The 25,353-nt window shown below is 39.2% G+C and overlaps 1 protein-coding gene across 3 annotated transcripts in view; it reads left to right on the top strand.

Annotated features, from left to right (window-relative positions):
- DYM (dymeclin) overlaps positions 1-25,353 on the top strand; it is a 397,677-nt gene that overhangs the window by 335,881 nt on the left and 36,443 nt on the right. For all 3 annotated transcript variants that reach the window (XM_079108988.1, XM_079108986.1, XM_079108987.1), the window contains one exon: positions 1,276-1,389. In XM_079108988.1, the coding sequence (XP_078965114.1) occupies positions 1,276-1,389 (114 nt within the window). The remainder of the gene's footprint in view (positions 1-1,275; positions 1,390-25,353) is intronic.

The following is a 25,353-nucleotide window of genomic DNA, read 5'->3' as shown; positions in this document are numbered from 1 at the left end:
TTTGCAGAGCAAATGCATTTCAGCGGCATTCATGTAATACAGCATGCTTTCCACAGAATAGTTAAAAGTTTCAGTCCTGTGCTCTTCAATAATATTTAGAAGAGCAGTTAAAAAGAAAACATATTAAAATGTTTGCCAGGTATTACTTATAATGCATTTTACCCATAAAATTAAAAACATGTAAAAAGGAAAGTTGTTTTAAAAAATGAAGTTTTCTATTTTTGCATATTTGACTATTAACACCTCAGTGTTACTCTCCTGAATAAAAAAGGTCAGAAGTGGCCTTTTGGTTGGGAGGGGGTGGCTTACTGAGAATTGAACCCAGAGGTTCTTTACCACTCAGCTACATTCCCAGCCGCCATTCCTCCTCCGTTTGTTTGGTTCTTTTTATAATTTTCAGACAGCATCTCACTAAGTTGCTGAGACTGATCTCAAATTTGTGATTCTCCTGCCTCAGCCTCCCAAGTAGCTGGGATTATATGCATGTATCATCAGTTCAACACAAATCTTGATTTGTTAATATGGTGATTTTAAACATGGTTTGTTAAAAAATGATGGCATTCTTTTAGGTTTTTGTTTCATTTTTGTTTATTTTGTTTTGCTCTGTTTTGTTTCTTGGCAGTATTGGAGATTAAATAAAGGGCCTATCACATGCTAGACAAGTATTCTACCACTGAACTACAATGACAAATATTTAGATGTTATTTCCAGAATGCTACTGTGTGAATGTCTTGCTACATAGTTGAGGTTGTGCTGTGACATGAAACAAGAGTAATTATAGCTTGCTGTTGATTACCTCTGGTGATCAGGGATGAGGATGATGTGGATAAATTTAATTTAACAGATAATCCCCAAAACATCATTTTAGCCATTAACTTAAAATTCCTTTCCTATTAAGCCTTTTTCTGAGCCCTCCCTGATAAGCTTCAGAATTGACAGGTTTTAAGATTGAGCTTTCCCTTCCCACCATCTCCTGAGTGTTGCTCTCTAAATGAAATACAAATGCAGGATGGGGCAACCCAAGAAAGAGCAGAATTTAGGAAGCTACTTAATTCACAGAATGAATAATCAGCCCTGCTTTGAATAATCATGGTTGGTCCTGATGTAGTCATTAAACCCTGTAAAGACAGGACTGCATGTAGCAAGGCAGGTGAAGTGAACGCCAGGTCACTCAGAAATGGAATTATGATCATTCGACTACCACGTGGGAAGACATCTACTGAAAATACATTTCTTAAAACTACTTGTTGAAAAAAAATTCTCTTTGTATTGCAGGTGATCACCTTCTTTAGCTCAAGGTTGCTACAAGCTGGAGCTGAGCTATCTGTAGAGCGGGTTTTAGAGATCATTAAGCAAGGGGTTGTTGCACTGCCCAAAGACAGACTGAAGGTAAGATGGCTAAAAAATGCTCTATTGGTACTTCCTGCCATGTCGCTTTATGAATCCTCATCCCCTAAGCAAACTCTACTTAGAGTTGTACCATTTATCCAGTACATGTGCTAGAAAGGCCAAGTAGTCCCTACTTCTCTGTGTACTGATACTCAGAATTGTGGTGAACGTTTCTGCAGCCTTTCAAAAGAAAACAGCAAAAGGATACCACAGCACATCCTTTAAGTGACTCCTGTGTGTCCTGTGAGTAATTCATATGTCATTAACAGAGAGACACCTAATTATTTTAACCCAATTAAGCAAATTTCGTGTAAAAGAATCAGGTGTCGATGGGAAGGTGGTGGTGATGGCAGCTGCCACAGTAGCTGATCCTTACACAGTGTTGCTCACTGCCACAGAGCTTCTCGTTATCTTACCTGCATCAGCCCATCTGCCTTCACAACAGTCCTGTACAGTGGGCAGTGTTATCATCTGAGTCTTTCAGATGAGGAAACTGATGTAGAGAGAGGTGAAGAAACCTACCCAAAGCCACACAACTAGAAAATGATTGTTCTGGGGGAGTCAGGTCCTGGAAGTCTGGCTACAAGCCTCTGCTCATAATCTCTGCACCATTTACTGTATGCCAGCAATATAGCAAGGGAAGGAAAGCATTTCGAGGAAAAGGTAGGAGGAATACTGGATTTGGGGAAGTCATTTACATTTGTGTGATAGATGTATTCCTGAAGTGATCTCATGATTTAAAATTCATTCGTTAAGACTAACTTTCCCAAGGAAAAAATACAGATGGGCTATTTTGGGAGATGTATGAATGAATAGTATTGTAACATTGTTTTATTTTAATACTTCTCAATAAGTTTGTCCTTCGTTAGGTCTAATTTTGCAGAATGCTTTTTCCTAAATTATCAACATAGTGGGTACTTGGCCGCCTTCATCATGTTTTATCACAACCAACTTTTGTTCCGTATTTGCTGTTTGGGGCTGTGTTTTTCTGTACTATCACTAGAACCATTGATTAATGAATGCTTGAGAGATATTATTGTAGGTTATAAAAATATTTTCAGTTATAATAACAGAGTTTGTAAAATAACAGCACATTAGTCATTTTAATCACTTACAGAAGTTCCCCTGTACATAAACAGTAGTGAGACTCACACAGTCCTGGACAAAAATGGCCGATGTTTCTGTTGATCAACTAAGTGGCACCACATGTACTAACAGCATAAAAACAGTTCACTGGACCCTTTGGCTTTCACATTATTCTATTCCTGACAATTCACTTATTCCCATTCTTACATACTAAGACACTGGTGTGTTGGATTTTGGTTTTTGCACTATTTATATTTGTTTGCACTATGCCATATGAACGAGTACAAAAATCTGTGAAGACCAGAGTGGCTCTTCACAGGAAGTGATGGGTCTTGGTGTCTAAGCTTAGTCAAGAAAGAAATATCAGTAGGCCGTCAGAAAAAGGATAATGCAGAGATGGGAGAAGGAAGATTTTTCATAAGATTAAAGAATTTGTATAGTGGGAGTAAAAAAGATTGTGATTGGAAAGAAGTGTATTTAGACTATGATTTCAAAAGTGAGGCAAATTTTGGTGATCACATGATCTGAATTTGACCATGAGTGTGAGGGACAGAGATGGTATAGATGTGAATGAAAGCATGATTGAGCCAGGTGAGGAACTGGGAGCTATGGGGCAGCCACCTGGAAGTCAATGGCAGACAGCTTCATGGAAGAAAAGAGGCTGCTACCAGCCTTGTATTTTGCTTCAGGGTAGAAGAGTAATAGGAAGAAGTAAAGAAAGCAAAAAGATCATCAACCCTACTTCCAGACCTGAAGAATATAGAGTATGAAAACCTCAGGGGATCAGGAGTACTGAATAGAGCCCCACTTCAATCAAAGAGGTGAGGGTGCGGGATGGGGACATGAAACAGGCTTGAAACGGTACCATGGAGTCTAGGAGGAAGGGAAGAAATGAGTCTGGGCAGGGGAGAGAAGGCCAAAAGCAGTAGAGGACCAAAGTGTAGGAGAGGATGGCTGGCTGGAGGGCTTATGTCTAAAGCAGAGCCCAGGGAGATTAAATCATGTGATATGTTAGCTTTAAGCTTGCCACAGGCCCCATCAACACTGAATAAATCCTCAAGCATCTGCTGTGTGACAGCCACTGCTGTAGGTGCCTGGGCTAGCTCAGTGACCAATGCCATGCCTTTCCAGGGCTTACTATCCAGCAGGAAGGGGTGGACAGTATGCAAGAAGCATGATAAATAACAATGCATCTGGTGTGTTAGAGCATAGTGAGTGCTGTGGAAAAGAAGGAAATGTGGCCAGGTTAAGGGGTTGGGCGGATCAGTGAGGGTGTGGTGGGAGAAAGTTGTAGAATTAATTAGAGAACAGTCTGGGCGACATTTAGCAAAGACAAGAAGGTGAGGAACTTAAACAGGCTGACACCACAGGACGAGAGCCACTCAAGGGCTCCTACAGCAGGAGGATGCTGCATGGGATGAAGAAAGCAAGGAGACCAGCACAGTGAGAGCTGGGCAAGCAAGGCCGGGAGGGGAAGAGCGTGGACAGAGCCGACGGGAGCGGGAGGCGCGCAGCAGTCACACAGTGTGGCCTTTAGATGATTTTAGTGATTTGTTTTTTTCCTGAGTGAAATGGGAAACTTTGTAAGATTTGAGAAGAGAAATTATATGAATCACTAATAGAAATTTAATAGAATCACTCTGGCAACTGGTTTGAGAAACAAACCAGTTAGAAAACTATTACTTGTATTGGACCACGGTGCTAAGAGTGGAAGTACCAACCGAAGTCATCCAAGAGCATGGATATCTGCAGGGGAGAGGAGAGCACTCAGGCCCCCTAGGAGAGAGCTGCCATCTGCCTTGGTTACAAAAGCTCTGCTCCATGACTAGAACAACCTAAGTCCTGCCTCTGAGAGGATTAGAGGACGGTTGAGCACTGGAGGAGTCATTGATGAAAATGGATTTGGACTTTGTCTGTATAGTCTCAAGGGTACCTTGAAAACAGTCTAGAAAACTTTCAGAGGTTGGTCAGCCAAACGTGCCAGGGATAGCAGCCTGCCTCTGCTTTCCTAAGTACTGTTGGCTCAGCCGAGTGCTGCTAGTGTAGACAGACTGTCTGTAGGAGACTCTTCAGAGCAAACTTAGTGAGTGCCATTTGGGGGACTTTCAGATGATCACCAAAATTGTGAAAGAACACAAGGAGTGACTGACTACAGGAACTCAGACTGTTGTTATCACCTTAAGGAGAAAAGATTCAAGAAGAAAAGACTTGTCTTCAAGTACTGGAAAAATCGTTTATGGAAACAGATTGGGTCTTTTTATATGTGCTCTCAAGGAGCAGGACTAGGACCAGTGGAAGCCACATACAGGGTCACACATTTCAGTCCCATAGAAGGAAGAATTTTCTAACAGATGGAATGGGCAAGTTTGGGGAGGTGAAGTGTTCACTCTCACTGGAGGAGTATGAGGGTAACAGACTGATGGCCCTTTGGCAGGGAGGTGAATAAGTTCCATCTTGAATGCAGCTCTTACCTTTTGGTGCTAGCTGGATCGAAGTGAATAGAGAAGGATTCTAAGACTCAGTTCAGGTTTAACAAGAAAAGCACTGAGGTCTGTTACCAAGGCCTGCCACTGGCAGCAAGAACAGAAAGCAAGGAGCACGTGTATCCCTTGTTCTTGGCCATTCTGATTGTAAAGATTCAAACACTGGTAGGGAAATCCAACTATGTTACTGCTAAGGATTTTTCCATTCCTAAGAGTTTAATTTTGTCTAAGCATGTACTAAAATTGTCATTCCTCCCAAAGGGGGAACCGCATAAATTTTGGTGACTGTTATCACGCTCAGAAAATGCAAAAAAAAAATAGTAAGAAAAAGCTGTGACTGTGGGCAGATTTACATTACAAAGAATTCACTTTTCAGTTTGTGAAAGCAGATGACAGACCTGTGTGCTAGAAGAAAGATTGCTGAAAGTTGTGTATCACTCATAACAAGAAAAAGAATTTGGTTCAAGAAAGCTAGAAAACTGGGGAAGGTGGGCCTGGGGGGGTCTTGATCATATACTTAGTGATTATTTTGTGCAAACAAATACAAGAGATACATTTGTACTGGAGTAACTAGTATCATCTGTGCATCACTGTCACCCTCTTCTGTCTTTCTGTGTCACAGAGGAGGGGCCAAGATTATTACATTTCCCAGAGTCCTCCTCATCATTCTAGGTTATAGTCTGCCAGGGAGAGGTACTTGCATGAGATTTGGAGGGCAAAAGAAAAAAAAAAAAAAAAAACCATCATTCTCCAGCCCTCACCTGCTGTGTTAGTCACGTTTTTGTTACTGTAATAAAATGACTGAACTAATGAACTCATAAAGACTTCTTTTGGCTCATGGTTCGAGAAGTTTTGGTCCATGATCAGTTGATTCCACTGCTAGGGCCAGTGACAAGGCATCATATTATTACAGGAACACATGGCAGAGCTCACCTCATTACAAGCTAGGGAGCAAAATAGAGGAAGAGGAAGGGGCCAGTGTCTTGCCATCCCCTTCATAGGCACACACCCAGTAACCTAAAAACTTCCACCAGGACCCTCCTCTTCGTGGTTTCAATACCTCCCAGTGACAACGTGAACTGGGGACATGGGCACTTGGGCCTTTGGGAGACATTCTACATACCAATATAGCCCCACTCTTGGTGTGGCAGCTAGCTCAGGGTATCGGTGGCTGAGAACTAAGGGATGCTGAGTATTGTCAGCAGCTCGCAGTGTGCTCTTGAGAAGGCAGTGCCATCGGCTGTCTCTGTCACTGCTTCCCACTCCATGCCTGTACCCTTCCCGACAGCTTCATCAGCCTGTTTCACAGTGAAATTGCTTACACTTGACTGCTTACACAGAGTAGCTTCTGTTTTTTCCTACCAGACCTGTCTGATTTCAAACAGTCAAAGGTTTAACTTGAAGAATTCAAAATTACTGAAAGGACTGGAGAGCAAAGTTGAAAGAAAGCCACTACTGGTAGTCAGGAAATCAGAAGTGGCAGGAACGTCACCACAAATGACCTGGCCTGCCCAGAGCATCAAAGTGAGGGTCTGCAGGAAGACACTAAGCTTCTGGCTGACGCCCTCGGTCCTGCCACCACTGACACCAGACCCAGGTTTCTTTTTCTGCCTCCCAAAATATAAGTTCCTCTCATTGCCACAGTCAACCCCCAAGCCCTGCTGGAGCTAAGATAGGAAGGTCCTGTTCACCTAGAGCTTGCCCACAGGGGAAAGCGTGAGAGGCAGGGAGGAGGGTGTTTAAGTTGCCCCTTAAAATGTGGCACAGGATGTAAACACACTGGTAAAGCAGCGTGAGAAGTAGTAAAGCGCCTCCCAGACAGGCGTGGGCTTTCTGAAAAGATGTGTACGAAAGACGGAGGGAACAGTATGTGGAGGCCAGATGTGCTGGAGTGGTGCGGGCTTACACAGCATCATCAGAAGACTCAAATTGGAAAGGAATTTTGATCCTCTTGTGGGGAAACCAGAAGCTGTGGGTCTTTAGCACAGAAAGGTTACTGCATGATTTATTTGTTTATACATTGTCCCATTTTTAATTCTAGTTCAGTTATTTTATCTCCTTCAGTGAGAATAATCTCAAACTGGAAGAATATGTCCTTTAAACAAAATTGAAACCCAAGATAAGTAAATGAATGGTAAAAGAACTGGCAGCACTTTTATTTTATTTTTAGTATCTTTTTATTTTTAAATGGATGCATAGTAATTGTACTTACTTATGGAGTACAGTGTGACATTTCAATACATGTATACAAGATATAATGATCAGATAAGGGTAATTGGCATGCCTGCAACGGTAGACATTTATCATTGCTTGGTTGGGTGCATTCAAAATCTTTTCTAGCTATTTTGAAATAATTAATCTTTGTCAACAATAGTTACCCTACTGTGCAACAGAATGCTAGCAGTTATGTTTCCTGTCCACCTGCACCCCGTTTGTTAACCCCCCTCTCCACCCCTTGTACACCCAAGACTCTAGTGACCTTGTTAGACTCTAGTGACCACTGTTCTACTATTCTCTGCTTCTTTGAGATCAACCTTTTGCTTCCATATACAAGTGAGACATGCAGTATGTGTCTTTCTGTACCTTATTTCACTTAATACAGTGTCCCCTCTAGTTCCATTCATGTTGCTATAAATGGCAGATTTTTTTTCTTTTTATAGTTGAATAATAGTCAGTGTGTGTATACGTACTGCAGGGATATCAAATCCATGGCACAGGAGGTGCGGTTGACAGAAGTCACACAAGAAGAACCCAAAAGTTTCTTGCAGTTCTTAAGAGTGTTCTAGTTTCTTCCATCTCCTACTTAAAAAGATTCGGGGGTGAGTGATTTCTTACTACTAGATAAAGTCTGGAGTCCTAGCTTGGAATTCTAGACCCTCCCAGTTTGAACCCAGCCCCCTCTCTCCTCCCTCTTCTCTTTCTCCACCCACCACTCCAGCCAACCAGCTGCCTGTGCCTTTGCTTTGCCCTTTTCTACATTCGTTGACTTGCTTCCCCCACTTCGCTCGCTTTTTGCTCAGCCAAGTTCTGGTATTCATTAAAGTACCTGATGAAGGCAACAACTTTGTGAAACCTTTACTTTTACTCCTCAATCTACATATGCCTCCCTCCTCAAAGCCCCCACAGCATCCTATGCCTATAGCTTGTGTCTTCCCTCACCTCTAACTTCCTCCGGGGTAGGATCAGCAATACACGTGCTTGCCCTGACAGTCAGTGTTTTGTACAGAGTAGCTGTTTAGTCACTGTGGTAACAGATAAGGGCAAAGCTCACTTTATGCTCTGCAGAGGAAAGGGGGTCTTCCAGAACTTAGGAGTTGGGGAGTAAATTTTTCAATTTCTAGACCTGCTTTTCAAATTTTATTCCACCATCCTCTTTGGAATTTTAACTTCCCCGTCCCTCCCTGTTTGTGGTAGGCACCAGTTGTAAGGATTGTAGAGTTCACATGAATCTTCATCCAGCTTCCCATAATGTTAACAGCTTGCGTAGCTGTACAGTACAGTGATCGAAACCCCCAGATCACTAACTAAATTAGCATAATACAGTTGATTCAGACCTACCTTGAATTTTGCCTTTTTTCCTCTCCCAGTGCCCTTTTTTGCATTCCAGCATGTCTCTCAATTTAGTTTTTCTGATTTTTTTCTCATCAGTCTACTGAAGTTAAGCATTATTTGGCAAAACACCACAGAAGCGTTGTGTCCTCAGTGTGTCATCAGGAGATGTGTGAGGGCAGCACATCTCGTGACTGGGAGGTTGTCTTTTATCATTTGATTAAGTTGCTGTCTCCAGGTTTTTCCAGTGAAAAGTCATTTTCCCTTTGTCATTGATAAATATCTTGGTATTGATACTTGAGTCTTTACTAGGATCCTGTGTCTCCTCACAGTTTTGCCCACTGATTTTATCATCATTTGTGGATCTTACCTACATAATAATACCTAACTACCATGGTACTTACTTAATGGTGATTTTGTATTTTATTCCATGGGTTATAACTCAGTTTTAGCACTTGTTTATTTTGTTACTCAGGTTGTTCTAGCTTTGGCCAGTGTGGCTTCTCCAAGTTGAATCACCTATCATTCCATGTGTCCCCATCTTGTTCTGAGAACTTCCTTACTTCCTGGCTCCACGGGATGCTGCAGAGTAATCCTGCATTTTTCCTGCCTCAGGCTCAGCTCAGAAGTCAGCCACTGTTCCAATAAGCTCCAGTTCCTTTTAGGTTTTCTTTTTAGGAGCCAAGACCTGGTGTGTGTGTAGTAGGTCACCACCTTATTAGAGCCTTGCCTGCCCTCCTCTCCCATCTCCCTCTACAGCTGAAGTGCTTTCTCACTCCACTGCCATATAAATACCCAAAATTTTTCCTTTTGTGCCTTTTTTTTTTTTTTAGTTGTAGAGAGACACAATACCTTTATCTTCATTTATTTTTATGTGGTGCTGAGGATCAAGCCTAGTGCCTCACACGTCCGAGGCAAGTGCTCTACCACTGAGCCACAACCCGAGCCCTGTACTTCTTCTTTTTGATAAATCTTTTCTCTTATCTTTGGCTTATCTCTCACTGTGTCCTTGTCCCATTTTTTTCTACTTAATGCAATTCCAGATTTATTTTCTAATTCCTTTAATGAACACTTGGGGCCCAAGAGCCCCTCCATGGGCCACAGTAGATACAAAAAATTAACATTGTATTTAGTTCACTGTAACACTGACCTTAAAGTGAAATTAACTGTAGTGTGCAGTCTACTGCTTGAATGCTAATGTGTTGCTCATTTACTCTACCATGTTCAGAGAGCAACTTTCTTTATCTTTGAGATAGTGGCATGTAATTGAAAATATAACTCTGTGTTTTTTAGGATTACAACTAAATAGAGAAATTAATCCATCTGTGGGAGGTCCTAGGAAAGTTAACTCTTACTTAGAGTTAGATCCTGCTGAGGCCAAGGTCATGAGTAAATCCCTTAAGTGAGTGAGTTAATTTTGTTCTGAAGCACAATAAGAAATTGTGCTCCTGATCCAGCTTCCCCTCTCACTCTGTGATTGCAAAAAAGAACAGAAGATGAATGATTCTGTCTTTAAAAAAAAAAAAAAAAAAAAAAAAAAAAAAACCGTCACCAGTACTGGGAAAGGAAACAAAAATTACATTTACTCACAGATGATGAGTCATCCTCAGTTGGTTTAAATGATAGCATATTATTACCACAGATGTTTCTAGAAAAAAAAAGTCTGTTTATCCTTATAATCAAGGCTTATCTTATCTCAATTATTTTAATCATCTTTTTGGATTGAATGTTTATAATAAAATGAATTACTTAAAATCTCGAGTTAATTCACAGAATACTATGTTATCTAAAATTGATTGAAAATTCAAGCTGTGTGTTGAATAATATTTGTATTATACCACATAAGAGCACATCATAGTCTTTTGGGGTGGTTTACTAATATATACTGATAAAATAATTGTCGGGTATATAATAATAGCTTTGTATATGAGTTTTTAATGGAAGAGTTGGTTTTAAATTGAGAAAATGCTGTTTTTGTGAGCACTCTATGAAAGTGCAGAATAATGTATGCTTATTGATTCACCTTTCTTGAAATATGTATACTAAACATAAAAAAATTCAGAGTTCTTTCTAGCTACCTTGTGGGTTGTTAAGAGGATCACAGTGCCCCTTACTCATGAATTCACTAATGTCAGCTAAAGCAGATGAGTCAAAAGTTTTCAATGTTTCCCTTGCACTGTAGACCTCTAGCCAAATTTGTGGAAAAATTATTCTTCCACTTTTGGGCAAGTAAACATTAAAATCTGGAAGTCCAAGGCATAGTAACTGACTTTCAACCAAATAAAATATTTTTCAATCAAATACTATTTGACATAGTCTTCTAAAATATTTGTAGAATATCCTGTGTGGAAATATATACTCTTTGAATAAATCTGTCTCTGTAGTTAAACAACTTGGCTGTTCAGAGTAAATAGTATTAATATCATTCTAAACATTCTCTTCTTACTTGTATTCCGTGAAGTCTGGGAAAGGCAATTCCAGGTAATTATTTTTTCCGGACCCTCCTGCTTAAACAGAAACCTAAAGAACAAGCTCTGAAATCCTTAATTGCTTATTTCTCCTTTAAGGTTCAGAAGGAAATAAAGAAAGTCATGTCCCCTGGGAGCTGAGTTAGAAGCCACAGCTCAAAGCTCTCACTGTCTGTGTCCACAACAGCTCCTGGCTCCTACTTCACTTAGTGTGGGACAATTTGAGTGTCATGGTGACAGGGCACAGTTCACCCAGTTGCATGCATGTTCACAACCACACCACCTCATATTCAATTATGTGTAGTTCCCAGGTTCCCTGTCTCTGTCCATTTGGTGAACTATATACATCATTTGAGGATTAAGGATTTTACCAGGGCTGAAGGTGTAACTAAATGGAAAAGCAAAAGCACTTGCCTAGCCTGAATGAGGCCCTGGGTTCAGTCCCCAGTAACACACACACAAACACACGCACACGCGCTCTCAAATACACAAATGAGATCATGCTTTTCAAGAGGAACTAACCAGAAGATAGCTTCTCTTTTAGTATAAGTAGGAAGCTTCGGAATAATTTAAGTTGTGACATTAAATGAACTTTTCATTTGCTTAAGACACTTGGTAAATCAGAAATTAAAAGTGATAACCAGTTTCACACTGACTTAAAAACCTTCCTTTTTGTATGCTCCTTTTAGAGTACTTTCACCATTGTCTACACTTACCCAAAGAGAAATATAGAAAGTTACACAGAAATTTCAAGAGGTGTTTTTTGGTTTTGGTTTTGGTTTTCATTATTAGTGATCGAACCCAGGACCTTGCACATGCTAGGCAAGCACCACCACTAAGCTACCCCACCCTTTTAAAAATTTTAATTTGAGGCAGAGTCTCACTAGTTGCCCAGGCTGCCCTCAAACTTGCGATCCTCCTGCCTCAGCCTCCTGAGTTGTTGGGATTGCAGGTATGAACCACCACAACCAGCTCCAAGAGTTTTTTCATAGCTTCTTAGTATTGACTTGCTTAAAAACTTTCTTCTGTTGGGATCTCCCTCGTTCCCCTCCACCAAATATCTTTCATTTCTCTGTCAGGTCTCTCATTACCTATAACTTAGAAAAATAATACATTATAATTAACAAACTTGGCTTGACTGTTCTTTCTGCCCACAGGTAGTTATTTGACTTCACTTTGAACAGGACATTGCTAGGACAATATTGAGGGAACAAAAAGACACAAGCAGCGCCCTCAAAGTATGTGTGCGTGCGTGTGTGTGTGTGTGTGTGTGTGTGTGTATCCCATTTCAGGAGAGAAAGATAATTTACCAAGCTGGGTAGCTTATGCTGTGTGTCCAGTGACAGGTGTAGAGAATAAGTCAGGAGGAAGGAACAGAGACATCACTGGAAGAGCTTGTCAGAAAGGTTAAGGAGGAACCTGGACTTACATTCTGTCTTGGAAGGATTCTAGGCAAAGATGAAAGAGAAGAAATGCAGGCAGAGGAAATGCACCTGTGAGTGGAAGAGAGGGCCCAAGGCCAGATCGGCTTAGTACTCGACAGAAACAGTAGGGCTCCTCAATTCTCTCTGCCAAATTAATGTGGCTTTTGTCATTCAGTGATACACTAGTCATTAGACCAATGGCTTTTGAGCTTTTTTGACTGCCATTCCCATTAAAAAGTACATTTTACGCTATAATGCAATATGCACATTTGTATGTAACTGAAACAAAAATTTCGTAGAATAGTACTACCCTCATTAAATGCAATAGGCTGAGATATTTCCTATTCTTTTTTTTTTTTTTTAATTGCTGGACAGGCTTATTAGATTGATTTAATGATCAATTGTCATTTAGTGATTCAGAGGTTAAAAACAGTGCATTTAATCGGTGATTTTCAAAGTGTGATCCTTGGACCAGGAGCATCAGCATCCCCTGAGAACTTGTTAGAAATGCAGTTTCCTAGGTCCCACCTGACACCTGCTAAATCAGAAGAAGTGGTGCTGGAACCCAGCAATGGGGGCCTGTGCTATACCAGGCCTTCTGTCAGTTCTGCTGCCTGCTCAAATTGGAGAAGCACAGCACTGGACAGCACCCCTGCTCTCTACCCCTAGGACTTGGGCCTAGGTCACTCCCCCTTCAGGTACCTCTCACCTCACTCCTGCACTGTCTTCACATTTCTTCACCTGAGCAGATGAGGCCTGCCCTGGCTGTCTCGTTTTTCTTCCAGCATTCCCAGCCCCTCTAACCCTACTATGTTTTTCTCTCTGTCCACAGCGTTTCTCACCAGCATACTGTATAGTTATTTGTTATTATTCTACCAGATGACATAAACTCCAGGGGGTCAGGGGTCTTTACACTTTGCTCTGGAGTATCTGAAGCATATCTGCTATATCTTGGACACTTTGCTATTATATGCTGTTTGTGAGGAAGGGAAGAGGGAGGAAGGAGAGAAAAGGAAGAATAGGCCTATTGACTTGAGTGATGGCCTGTAATGCTGTTTTGAAAACATTCTTTGAAGAACAGTTCTCCATAGACTCTTGAAGAGTCTGCTTCCAAGCCAACATGTAATAGAGAAGCTCAAGTGTGACTGGTGGAATAGTTACTTAATTCTGTGATAATATTCCACACTCATGCTTTTTTTTTTTTTTTTTTTTGTGGGGGGGGGGGCTGGGGATCGAACCCAGGGCCTTGTGCTTACAAGGCAAGCACTCTACCGACTGAGCTATCGCCCCAGCCCCCACACTCATGCTTTCTTATAGCTTTGTACAAAAGCCTAACATGAGGACCTCCATTTTAGTTCTCCTCATGGGGAAGGTAGTTCCTGTGTAGTCTGCCCTTACTAAATTTTTAATATTTCTCAGGGTGCTCTTGGCTGTTACTCATAGTGATTTCATTTTAGTTCAAACAGTAAAATATTCTGATTTATGTTATTAGCATCAATTTGGGAAATGATCTTAGTTTTTTTCTATTTCTGGTTCTTTCTCAGAGCATGGTAGAAGGTCTAGCAAAGAGCCACTGTGCTTTTTTTCTGATTGATTTTTGTCTGCCTCCTCCAATGTGTGTACAGCATGCATGTTCTTGGGTTCTGACAGAAACTGATAGGAGCCTGTGCCTGTCACTTCTGACAATTAGATCAATTTGTTTAACCTAACTCCTTCACAATATGCCAGATTAGCTTCTTGGTTTGACAGTATCCATACACTGTGTTACAGTCTCTGCGATGTCACTGCTGTAAGGAATACTACAAGGCTGTTAGACCTTTTTCATACATAACATAGAAATTGCATTAAACACATGGTCTCACGACATATTTACTTTTAGAGAGGTTTGTTGTTGTTTGTTTGTTTGGGGATGCTGAAATTGTACCCATGGCCTCATGCAGGCTAGGCCTGTACTCACCCACTGAGCTATACCGCCAACAGTTTTTTGAGATGGGGTCTCACTGTGTTACCCAGGTAGCCTTGAATTTGTAAACGTTCTGCCTCAGCCTCCTGAGTAGCTGAGATGACAGATTTGAGCCACTGTGCCTGTCATAGCCATTTTGATAAACAATCAAGGTGATATTTGTTATAATGTCTTAGATTATAATGTCTTAAAAGAAGTTGTGGGGAACATAAACATTCAGTCCATATCACCTAGTTCTCCAAACCATGGTTTCCAGCGACTAAGAAACAAGGTTCACAGTACAAGGGTAGCTCTGGGAAATGCTGATCCTCTTTGGTAGAAAATGAAATTTTATTCTGTGTGATTTCATCTTTAAATCCCTGCTATTAGTTTTGATAGGGTTTTCTTTGGTAAGAAACTTGTGAGTCACAAACTAAAATTTCCTAAAAAAGAGAATCTCCTATGGTAGTTTAAAAAATAAACCCAGTATCATCATTCATCATTCCCAACCTTGACTGTTCTGAGATCGACTATATGAATGTCACTGAGACTGTTTCATTGCCTAAGTAGTCACCATTCAGGCTATTTATTTCAATTCTTACAGAATCTTTTGAACTGCTAACATATGCCAAAAACTAGTGGTTCCCAGATAGTTATAAAATTATTTTAATGCATCAGTGACTAATGAATTATTTTGATAAGAAGAAAGCTAATGAATCATAATGATTTGTCCTATAGGTTCTGCTTATTTTATTAATATTCTCAATTTGGCTTTTTCATATAGACTTTTTTAAGTAATATAAGGAAACAAAATAATTGTATTTGGTTCTTATGATTTTTGAAGGGGTATTCTTAACATACAGACAGCCCAAAAGTTTCTGAAAACTTTGAAGGGGATATAAGACTTTAAAAAAAAAAAAAAAAAGACTGTGTTCATTGTCTTAAATACTACTGTAATACCTTACACAGAAAAATTTGTCATTTGAAGGAATAAGGCCACTTTCTTTAATGATTTTTGGTTTTGAGGGAAATTGGAGGTAGCAGTGATTGACATATAGATGATCACACCGAGGCTGCTGGTGAGCATCTGGACAAGTGGTTCGCATTTCCTGGTGCACTGCATTTGTTGATTTTTAGAGGATTTGAGTTCCTGAAATCTAGCTTAGCTCTGTGAAGAATATGGATAATATTGTTGCCTAAAAGTGAGTTTGCAATTATTATTATTAGTTCATGTAATGTTTTGTTTTGTTTTCTTGGCACTTCATTACATATAAGTTCTCTATAGAATTCTTGCCTGGCAGCTCTGAAGGCAGTTGAAGTACTTAGACATTGCACACTTTAATCAGTAGGAACCAAATCCATTCTGAAAACTTAAATAGTGACATGATCTTTAACCCCCACGCCCAGTTTAAAATATGAGTTTGGATAAATATTTCAGGGGATTTCCTAATCTTTGACTAATGTAATGTCAGTTACTAGATTTTAAAGATCACTACCAACATGCCCCACTTCAAGAATATCCACTGTACAGAAACTCTCATGTTAAAAATGATAAATCATAGGCTTAATTATTTGTGTCCAGAAATTATCTTTGTTCATCAGAAAGATTTCTTGTGCACTCTTTCAACTAGAAATGACCCTATTACACTTCAAATGTGAAAGTTTAAAAAAAAAAAAAAAAAAAAACACTTACATTAGCTTTTCTTTAGTATTAGGTAAGAATTATACTGTTGTTCAATAATCTTAGAATGAAATTAGAAGGAACGTATATTATTGCTAATTTCAGATGTTGATTGAGTCACAGAAATGATACCAGTTTCTGGTCAAACATCATATCTAAAACATAGTCAAGGTTCTCTCTACTAATAGAACCACCTCCAGCAAGGCATAGTGACAGTCATCTATAATCCCATTTGCTCAAGAGGCTAAGGCAGGAGAATAGCAAGTTCAAGGCCAGCCTAGGCAACTTAGTCAGACCCTGTCTTAAAATAAAAAAATAAAAAGGGTTGGGGATGCAGTTCAGAAATAGTGCACATGGAATGAGGCTCTGAGTTCAGTCCCCAGACCACAAAAAAAAGAAATCCCTCCCTTATTTTTTTTACTATTTTAATTGAGAAAGATATCACAATACAGATGACTACATAATAGACATATACTTGAAAAGAGTAACTATAAGGTGAATATCCATATGACCACTGCTGTGATCAAGGATGGAATGTTGTCAACATCCCAGAAATCTCCATACACCGTGTCCTCCTAGAAATAAGCACTGTCCTTTCTTTAGAGATGATCATCTCATTCTTCATCATTTCACCGTCTGTGTGTATATTCCCAAACAATATGGTTTCTGATTTTGAACTTTTCATAAATGAAATCATGCACTGTATTTTCCTTTTCAACTTTCTTCTTTTACTCAGTATTGCATTTATGAGAGACATTTATGTTGTTATACATAGTGTTTCCTCTGATGCATTAATATGACATCATATAAATAGTTCAAAGTTTATCCATTCTATTATTGGCAGACATTTAGATTATTTCAAATTCTGAGCTACTAAAAACAATAAGTGAAGCAAAACTTAAACAAAATTGAAAAGGAATAGAGATAATCCAAAAATATTAGTTGCAGATTTCAGTTCCTCCATAATAGAATAAGTAAGTAGTCAGCAAGAATAGAGATTTGAACACCACCATCAACCAACTTGATCTGAATGGTAGAGAGCATTCTACCCAGTGGTAGCTGAATATGCATAATCTTTTTAAGTGCATATGGAACATTCTCCGGGGTAGTCCATGTGGTAGGTCACAAGCCAGATCTTAAATTTGAAAGGGTTGAAGTCATACAAATGTGTTCATGGACAACAACAGAATTAAACTAGAAGTCAGCAATGGAGAGAAGTTTGAGAAATTCCCAAATATTTGAAAATTAAGCAACACACGTTCAATGAATCAAAGAAGAAATCACAGGGGGAATTAGAAAACACTTTTACCTGAATGAAAATGAACACACAGCTTATGAAAACTTATGGTATGCAGCCCAAGTGGTGCTTAGAGGAACATTTATAGCTTTAAATAGCTGTATTGGTGGGGGGAGGGGGTTGTGTATATCAAATAAATAATTTAAGCTTCTACCAAAAGAAACTAAAAGAAGAAAAGCAAATTAAGGCCAAAGCAAACAAAAGAATAGAAATTAAAGCTCATAGCGCCAATCAATGAAATAAAAAAGAGAAAAACTGTAGAAAATAGCAGTAAAATCAAAATCTGATTTTTTGAGAAGATCAATAAAATGAATAAACATTTACCTTGAGTGAACACACAAAAAAGAGAAAACATAGATTACCAAAGTGAAGACTGAAAGTGGGGATCTCATCATCGACCCTGTAGAATAAAAAGAAATGTAAGGGAATATTAAGAACAACTTTACACCAAAAAATTAAACGTAGATGAAATAGGAAATTTTTAGGCACAAATGATCAAAACTGATTTAAGAATTAGAAAGTTTGAATAGACACATCACTAGTTTAAAAATTAAAATAAAAATAATTAGTAATTAAAATCTTCCTATAAGGAAAAAACACAGACTCATGTAGCTTCACTTATAGTTTTTAAAAAGAAATAATATAAATCTTCCACAAACTCTTTCAGAAACTACAGGAGGGAGGAATGCTCCCCAACTCATCTGCGAGGCCAGTACTGCCTTGATACCAAAACCAGATAAAGAGATCAAAGAAAAGTACAGACCATGAACTTTGTACATGTCACATCTCTCATGAACAGACACAAAAATCTTTTACAAAATATGGCAAGCCAACATCAGCAACACAAAGGATTATATACCTTGACCAAATGAGATTTATCTCAGGAATGCAAAATCTGGTTTATATTCAAAAATCAAATAATGCGGTATGCCTTACTGATAGAATAAAGTACAAAACCACATGATCATGGGCTGGGGGTATAGGTCAGTTGGTAGAGTGCTTGCCTCGCAAGCATAAAGTCCTGGGTTCAATCCCCAGCACTGCAGGGGGGAAAAAAAAAAACATGATCATCTTCATAGACCAGAGATCAGCAAGTGATGGATGACCCACAGGCCGAGTCCTATGGTTCATAGCTCCACCCACTCACATATTGTTTATGGCTACTTTCACACTACAGTAGCAAAATCCAGTAGTTGTGATATAGACCATGTGGCTCACAAGATCTAAAATATTTATTATCTGGTCCTTTACAGAAAAAGTGTTTAGTCCCTGTAGCAGACAGAACTATTTTATCTTTTCATGATAAAAATTCTAAAAAAACTAGAAATGGTAATGGGCATATATGAAAAATTCACAGCCAATGCCACACATGGTCATGAAAGGCAGAATGCTTTTTCCTCTAGGATCAGGAAGAAGACAAGGATGTCTTCTCTCAGCACATCTGTTCAGCATTGAACGGTGGTCATTAAGATGGAATGAACAAAATAAATGTGGGGGCTGGGGTTGCGGCTCAGTGGTAGAACACTTGCCTCAAATGTATGGGGCACTGGGTTCTATTCTCAGCACCACGTAAAAATAAATGAATAAAATAAAGATCCATCAACATCTAAAAAAATATTTTTAAAAAATCAAATGTGTACCCATTGGAAATGAAGTAAAACCGTCTTTATTTGCATATGAAATTATCCTATATTTACAAAATCTTAATGACTCCACAACACAACTACTAGAACTAATAAATGAGTTTAAAATGTTGCTAGAATCAGGTATGGTGGTGCACACCTGTAATCCGAGCAGCTCAGGAGGCTAAGGCAGAAGGATTGCAAGTTCAAAGCCAGCCTCAGCAACTTAGCAAGACCCAGTCTCAAAATTAAAAGGTAAAAAAGGGCTAGGGATGTGGCTTAGTGGTTAGGTGCTCCTGGGTTCAGTCCTCGGTACTCACCCCAAAAATGTTGCTAGATACAGAATTCACGTTCAAAAACTGTTATGTTTCTTTATACTAAAAACAGTGTTGTATTAACAATGATATACTCAAAAGTGGATTGTATAACATAGGTATGTTCAATTTCAGTGTCAAACTGTTCCCCAGATTGGTTGTATCATTTCATCAGCAGTGTGTTTATAGTTCTTTTTCTTAAAAAAAAAAATCATCTCTCTTATTTTGATTAACCCAGTGGATGTGTTTGAGCATCTCCTTGTGATTCTATTTCGTTTTCTGCTTCTTAGAATTATCTCTTCATTCTGGAAACACCACCTAAAATGAAGCTATTTTGCTATTTTGGTTCCTAAACTGCCTGTAGACAGACACTGGAGGTTCCCCCTCTATCTTTACCCATGTATTCATGTGCCCTGTCATTATGTCCTCACACTCTTGGGCATGCCAGTCTCATCTAACCCTCTCCTCTTCGTGCACTGAGCCATGCATTCTTGTGAAAACATTGCTTGCATTTTTCCACCTCTTTGCCTTTATATGCCTTCCTTTGAAATTCTATCCATTTCAGAGGCACGGCCAAAACCCTTGTCTTAAGTTCCCAAGTTCTTCTTTACCTTCTTGTACTATTTTATTCCATGCTACTTTATATGTAAATGTGTATGTGCATGTTTTAATTTCTCTTTATTTCATTTTAAGTTCTTTGCTATGTTTTCTGTTTCTATCTCCCAATAACATCTTAACATACTACCCTGCACAGACTAGCTAATCATTAAACATTATTGAATGAACTAATGTGAAATGGTTAAAAAATAGTGGGGGAATTAATATTTTCTGCTTCCATGTATCCTGGTCTAAGCATCTTTCAGATAATACCTCCTTTAGAAGACAGCTATGAAGCCAGGTGTGATGGTGCATGCCTTTAATCCCAGCAACTCAAGAGGCTTAGGCAGAAGGATCACAAGTTCAAAACCAGCCTCAGCAACTTAGGGAGGCCCTACACAACTTAGCAGACCCTCTCTCAAAATAAAAAGGGCTGGGGATGTGGCTCAGTGATGAAGGACCCTTAGGCTCAATCCCCTATAACAAAAGAAGAAAGAGATAGAGGTAGGAAGGCAGGGAAAGAAGAAAAGAGTCTAGACAAATAATTCAAAACGTAACTACCTGAGCGTCCTGGAGAGTGAGTAGAAGCAGACTCTACAGTGAGTTCATGCCCATTTAGAAGAGGGGACGTAGGATGCTATATAAGTACATGTGTCTTTCCGTGACCTGGAGCTGAGTACAATCTGCATAGCTTCCAGCATGGTAAGTAGGAGCTCACATAGAAAAACTTTAATATTTCTGGTCTAGGAAGCCACAAAAGTGAACCTGAGAAAGCACGAATGCTGAAGAGAGTAGAGGAATCTCAGAAGGGAAAGAGCCAGAGGAGGGATCCCCAAACTGTATCTATCCAGATCTCTGATTGACACCTGAACCACATGTAAGATACAGACTCAAAGCAGCTCAACCTAAGACCAGAAATCTGAACTAAGACCAGACTTGCAGCTCTGAAGCTGGGAAGTGTGAACAGATGCAAAAAGCCTTTAGGGAAGGATGTAAATTGTTCACTTGGAGAATGGAAAATAGCAGACTTCCAGTCACTGAGGCTTTTAGCCTTGGACTTACTGTAGTCATGACACCTACAACAGAAATGGGGTATATGTGCAAAAGTTGAAGCCTCCCTGGCCTGATAAATCAGGAAAGAGAAGCTGAGAATCCAGGAACTCTGAAAATAACAGGGGAATCCCAGAAGAGAAAGAGTCCAAGGGTATCCTTAAACACTGTCTCCCATATCTCTGAATGAGACTTTGAACCACATATCTGCAGAAATGAGCATCCCAGCTAAAGACAGAAGATCTGCACAGAGACCAGAGCAGCTACTCAGAATACAGTTTGTTCAGTGGCAGAGCACTCACCTAGCATGTGTGAGACCTTGGATTCAATCCCCAGCATAGCCAGGAAAAAAAAAAAAAAAAGTTTGCAGTTCAAACCTAGACAAGAATCTCAACAACATAACATTAATTTTATTCAGGATACAATCCCAAATTTCCTAACATCCAAAGAATCAAGAAAATTGAACACATTCCTTACATAAAAGAAAATCAATTAAGTTCAATTCCAAAACGAACCAGATGTTAGAACTAACAGACAAGGATTTTAAAGTGACTACTATAACTCCTCGGTTGTTTCATAGCATGAAACATTTTCAATGCATGAAAATTTCAGTAGAGAAATGAGATGTCTCCACTGAGCAACAGAAACAATAAGAAAGAACCAAATGGAAAAAGGGCAGAAATGTGCAGATATGAGATGCTAATACCAAGCGGAATAAATGCAAAGAATCTCATGTCAAGGCACATTAGCATCAAAACTGTTGAAAGCAAGTGAGGAAGACCAAGAAAAAAACCACATAGTACAACACCATGGGCAGAACAACAGTCCAGTTGACATCTCACTTCTCATGAGAAACCAGAGTCTCAAAGAGAGGGGAACAAAGTCTAAAGTGCTGAAAGAAAACAATTATCAACCCAAAATTCTGTATCCAGTGAAAAGATCATTCAAGAATGAAAGTGAAATGAAGACATTATCAGGTGAAAGAAAACTGAAAGAACTTGGTGCCAGCACACTTGCTCTGTAAGAAAAAAAAAAAAAAAAAAACTGAAGGAAGTTCTTCAGACTGAGTAGAAATGATACCAGATGGAAACTCAGATTTCCGAGATGAATGAGAACTATTTATAAGAAGTGATAAATGCCTAGATAAATGCAAAATGTTCATATTTATACTTTCATTCTCTTTTCCTCCACCACCCCCAATTTTTAATAAAGTATATAACATTTCTTAAACTAGAATCATCATTTTGCCTTTTAGGGTTTATAATGTGTGTAGGTGAATTATATATAACAACTATAGTATAAAGGAAAGGAGAGAAGGGATATGGTCCTGTATGGCTGTATACATGAAGTAGTATATTATTATTTGTAGATATACTATGAAAAATTAAGGATATCTTTTGTAATCTCTAGAGCAACCACTATAAAAATATTTTTAAATGAACAGAAAGATTGGAATACTAAAAATTATTTTTATAACCCTCACCACCACTAAGGCAGGAAAAGTGGAATGAAGGAGCAAGAGAGAATCCAAGTAGAAAACAGAAAATGAGATGACTGACCCAAACATGACCACATAGATAAGTACATTAAATGTTAATGCACCAACACATTAAGAGGCATGATTGTCAGATGGATAAAATAAGACCCAACTTCATGATGTGTGCAAAGCTACTTACTCTGCTTATAAAACTAGGCTGAAATCAAGTGGGTGGAACAGCAGATATCATGTGAGCAGTGAGTATAAAGTTAAAGTAACTATGTTAATATCAGCTAATACAGATTTCAAAACAAGACCTAAGGCAAAGGGTGATACTGCTTAATGATTAAAGGGACTGGCCCACAGGCAGATACAATAATCACAAACATAACAAAGTTCTGAATCATGAAACAAAAAGTTGACAGAATTGAAGGGAGAAATGGATAATACACTATATTTGCTGGAGATTTTAACATCCCTCCCTCAGTAATTGGTAGAACTAGACCAAAAAAATCAGTGAAGACATAGGAGATCTGAAAGGTACTGTCATATCAGCCACCTTCATGTGATTGATAGTTATAGAGTATTTCTCCTAATGGTGGCAGAATTCACATTCTTTTCAAATGTACATGGCACATTTACCAAAGTAAACCCTATTCTGAGCCTTAGAACTAATCTAAACAAAAATTAAAATCATTAGAATCATCAAAGTCAAAACACATGATTAGAAATCACTAAAATGCTAGTAAAGGCAAAGTTGTATGTAACAGAAAGCAGACTGCCTTGGACCAGGGCAACAGTGCAAGGAGTCAATTGCAGAGGCACCTGTTCTGTATATGATTGTGGCAGTGATCACATGATGATGTTCAAGTAATGAAATTTATGAAATTGAATGGTTTTATTGTCTGATAAACTCAATAAGAAAGAAAAGAAAAGAAAAGAAAAAAGGAGGAAAAGAATGTATTTGGGCAGAGTTGAATTTCAAAAATATAATTGGAGACCAGAAAAACATTGCCAAAAAGTACTTGAAGGTCCCATGCTCCCATGTTGTGCAAGATACTATGTGTCTCACGAGTTGAAAAAAGAGCTAATTCATGGTTAGAGCATTTAAAGAGATCAGATTTTGGAAAAAGGAGCTATACAAGCTAAGCTCCTGACAAAGACCTAAGACCGTTCTTTCTCCATATTCTCATACAGCCCAGAGTCAGTTCTTGTAACAGAGAGTAAAAGCTATATAATACCCACCCTTTTAAAATGAGCTTTTTTATGTGGAATTAAAAAAAAAAAAAAAAGATTTTCCACCTAAGCTTATTATCTGTCAAAAAGTGATGGGGGCTGACAGCAGCTGTGTTCTGTGGATCCATCGCCTCTCTTTGGCACTCCCAGGGAGAATTCTGGCAGTAACTGATACCATATTTTTGTAGTACCTTCAAGGGTTGTTTTAAAGTGGAATGTACAATTCACTTCTTCCCAGTGTCTTCAGGATGTGAGGGTTCTGCACTTTCTACTGTTACTACATATTTATATGATAGCTAGTGGAAAGCAAAATGACTCCAGAAAAATCATTTTACGTGACTGTAGTCTCAAAACCTAAACAACACTGTGCTTGCTGTTAGCTGGAGTTGTAGATTACTTGAACAATTACAATAGTATGTTTCACCAAACACATTTCAGTAGTTTACTTTTGGCATAATCTCTGTAGCATGGAGAATAAATCAAAAGTAGGAAATAATTTCTGTCATCTACAAGTAGAAAGGCATGGCAGTTTTTCTTAATGTGTCTTCCAGACGCAAAATTTAAAACATCATAATGTTTTTCATATGATTGCAACTGTGTTCATATATAAATATATATATGCACAGAGGGACAGAAAGATTATTCCCCAAAATGAAAATTTACTTACTTAGAGTAGGGTTAAGAGTGAGTGGGTTGTTTGCCTATTTTGCTTTGCTTTGCTTTGTTAAAACGTCCTTTAATGTTATTATGCTTCTTCCGTAACAGCGTGCCCTGCTAACACATTTCCAACATTGCCCTATCAAACTAGAGGGTAAACATTGCCACAGCCTCAACAGGAAAATATGTGCTAGCAGACTTTTAAGTGTATAGGGTTTAAGATCTTCACATGTTATATTAGATCTTTACTGTAAACTAGCCAGAAAGTTTCCCAGCAGAAAATAATAATTATGTCTTCCACTGGAAGGAGCACTTCATAAAACTTTTTTCTCTACAAAACAAAGTAAACAGTCTTTGATCCTTCCGCTTCCCCACCTCGCAACTTCAATTGCCTATTCCTTGTTTCCAAGACTCACAGTAGTAAATGTTTTGAATTCTCAGTGTTGGAAAATTTCTGGCATTTCATAGCATTACCCATGAGCCCCGCCATCGAAATGTGGGCGGGAGGCTCTGGCTGTGGTCTTGCTCGTAACTGTTGCCAGTGTCCCCAGTCAGACTCCAGAAATGTGTTTTCCTCTTGACCCTGCCACTGATGCCTTTTCCCCTTCACTGAATCTCTCTGTCCCTACATATCCTCAGCTCTAAAACAGACATTGCTCACTGTAATTACACATTTCTGAGTGACCCTGGTGCTTTGATGACAATCTGAAAAGAGGTGTGGGGAGTGGGAGAGCATGCACACCTCCCACGTGCAGGCCTCTCTGCCCCTTGCCACCTGCACCACTCCTCCACAGGACCCACACCTCAGCCCTCAGAGGAGAGTTTTGTGACTTGCATTGATCCATGAGAACCTGGAAGCAGGGAGAAGCATACCGATGGGGGAAGCTCACCAGTGCCTGCTTATGAGTACCTCAGATCCTGTGTCCAGACCCGCGGGTCAGGGGCCTTCATTCACTGGCAGCAAACACCTTTTGGGGTTGTGGCTCGGTGGTATAGAGCACTTGCCTAGCATGTGTGAAGCACTAGGTTCAATTCTCAGCACCACATATAAATACTAAATTAAAACAAAGGTCTATGGACA

Source organism: Sciurus vulgaris, assembly GCF_902686455.1.
Source record: "Sciurus vulgaris genome assembly, chromosome: 13".
Classification (NCBI taxonomy): Eukaryota; Metazoa; Chordata; class Mammalia; order Rodentia; family Sciuridae; genus Sciurus; species Sciurus vulgaris.
This window is presented reverse-complemented; position numbering and strand designations above follow the sequence as displayed.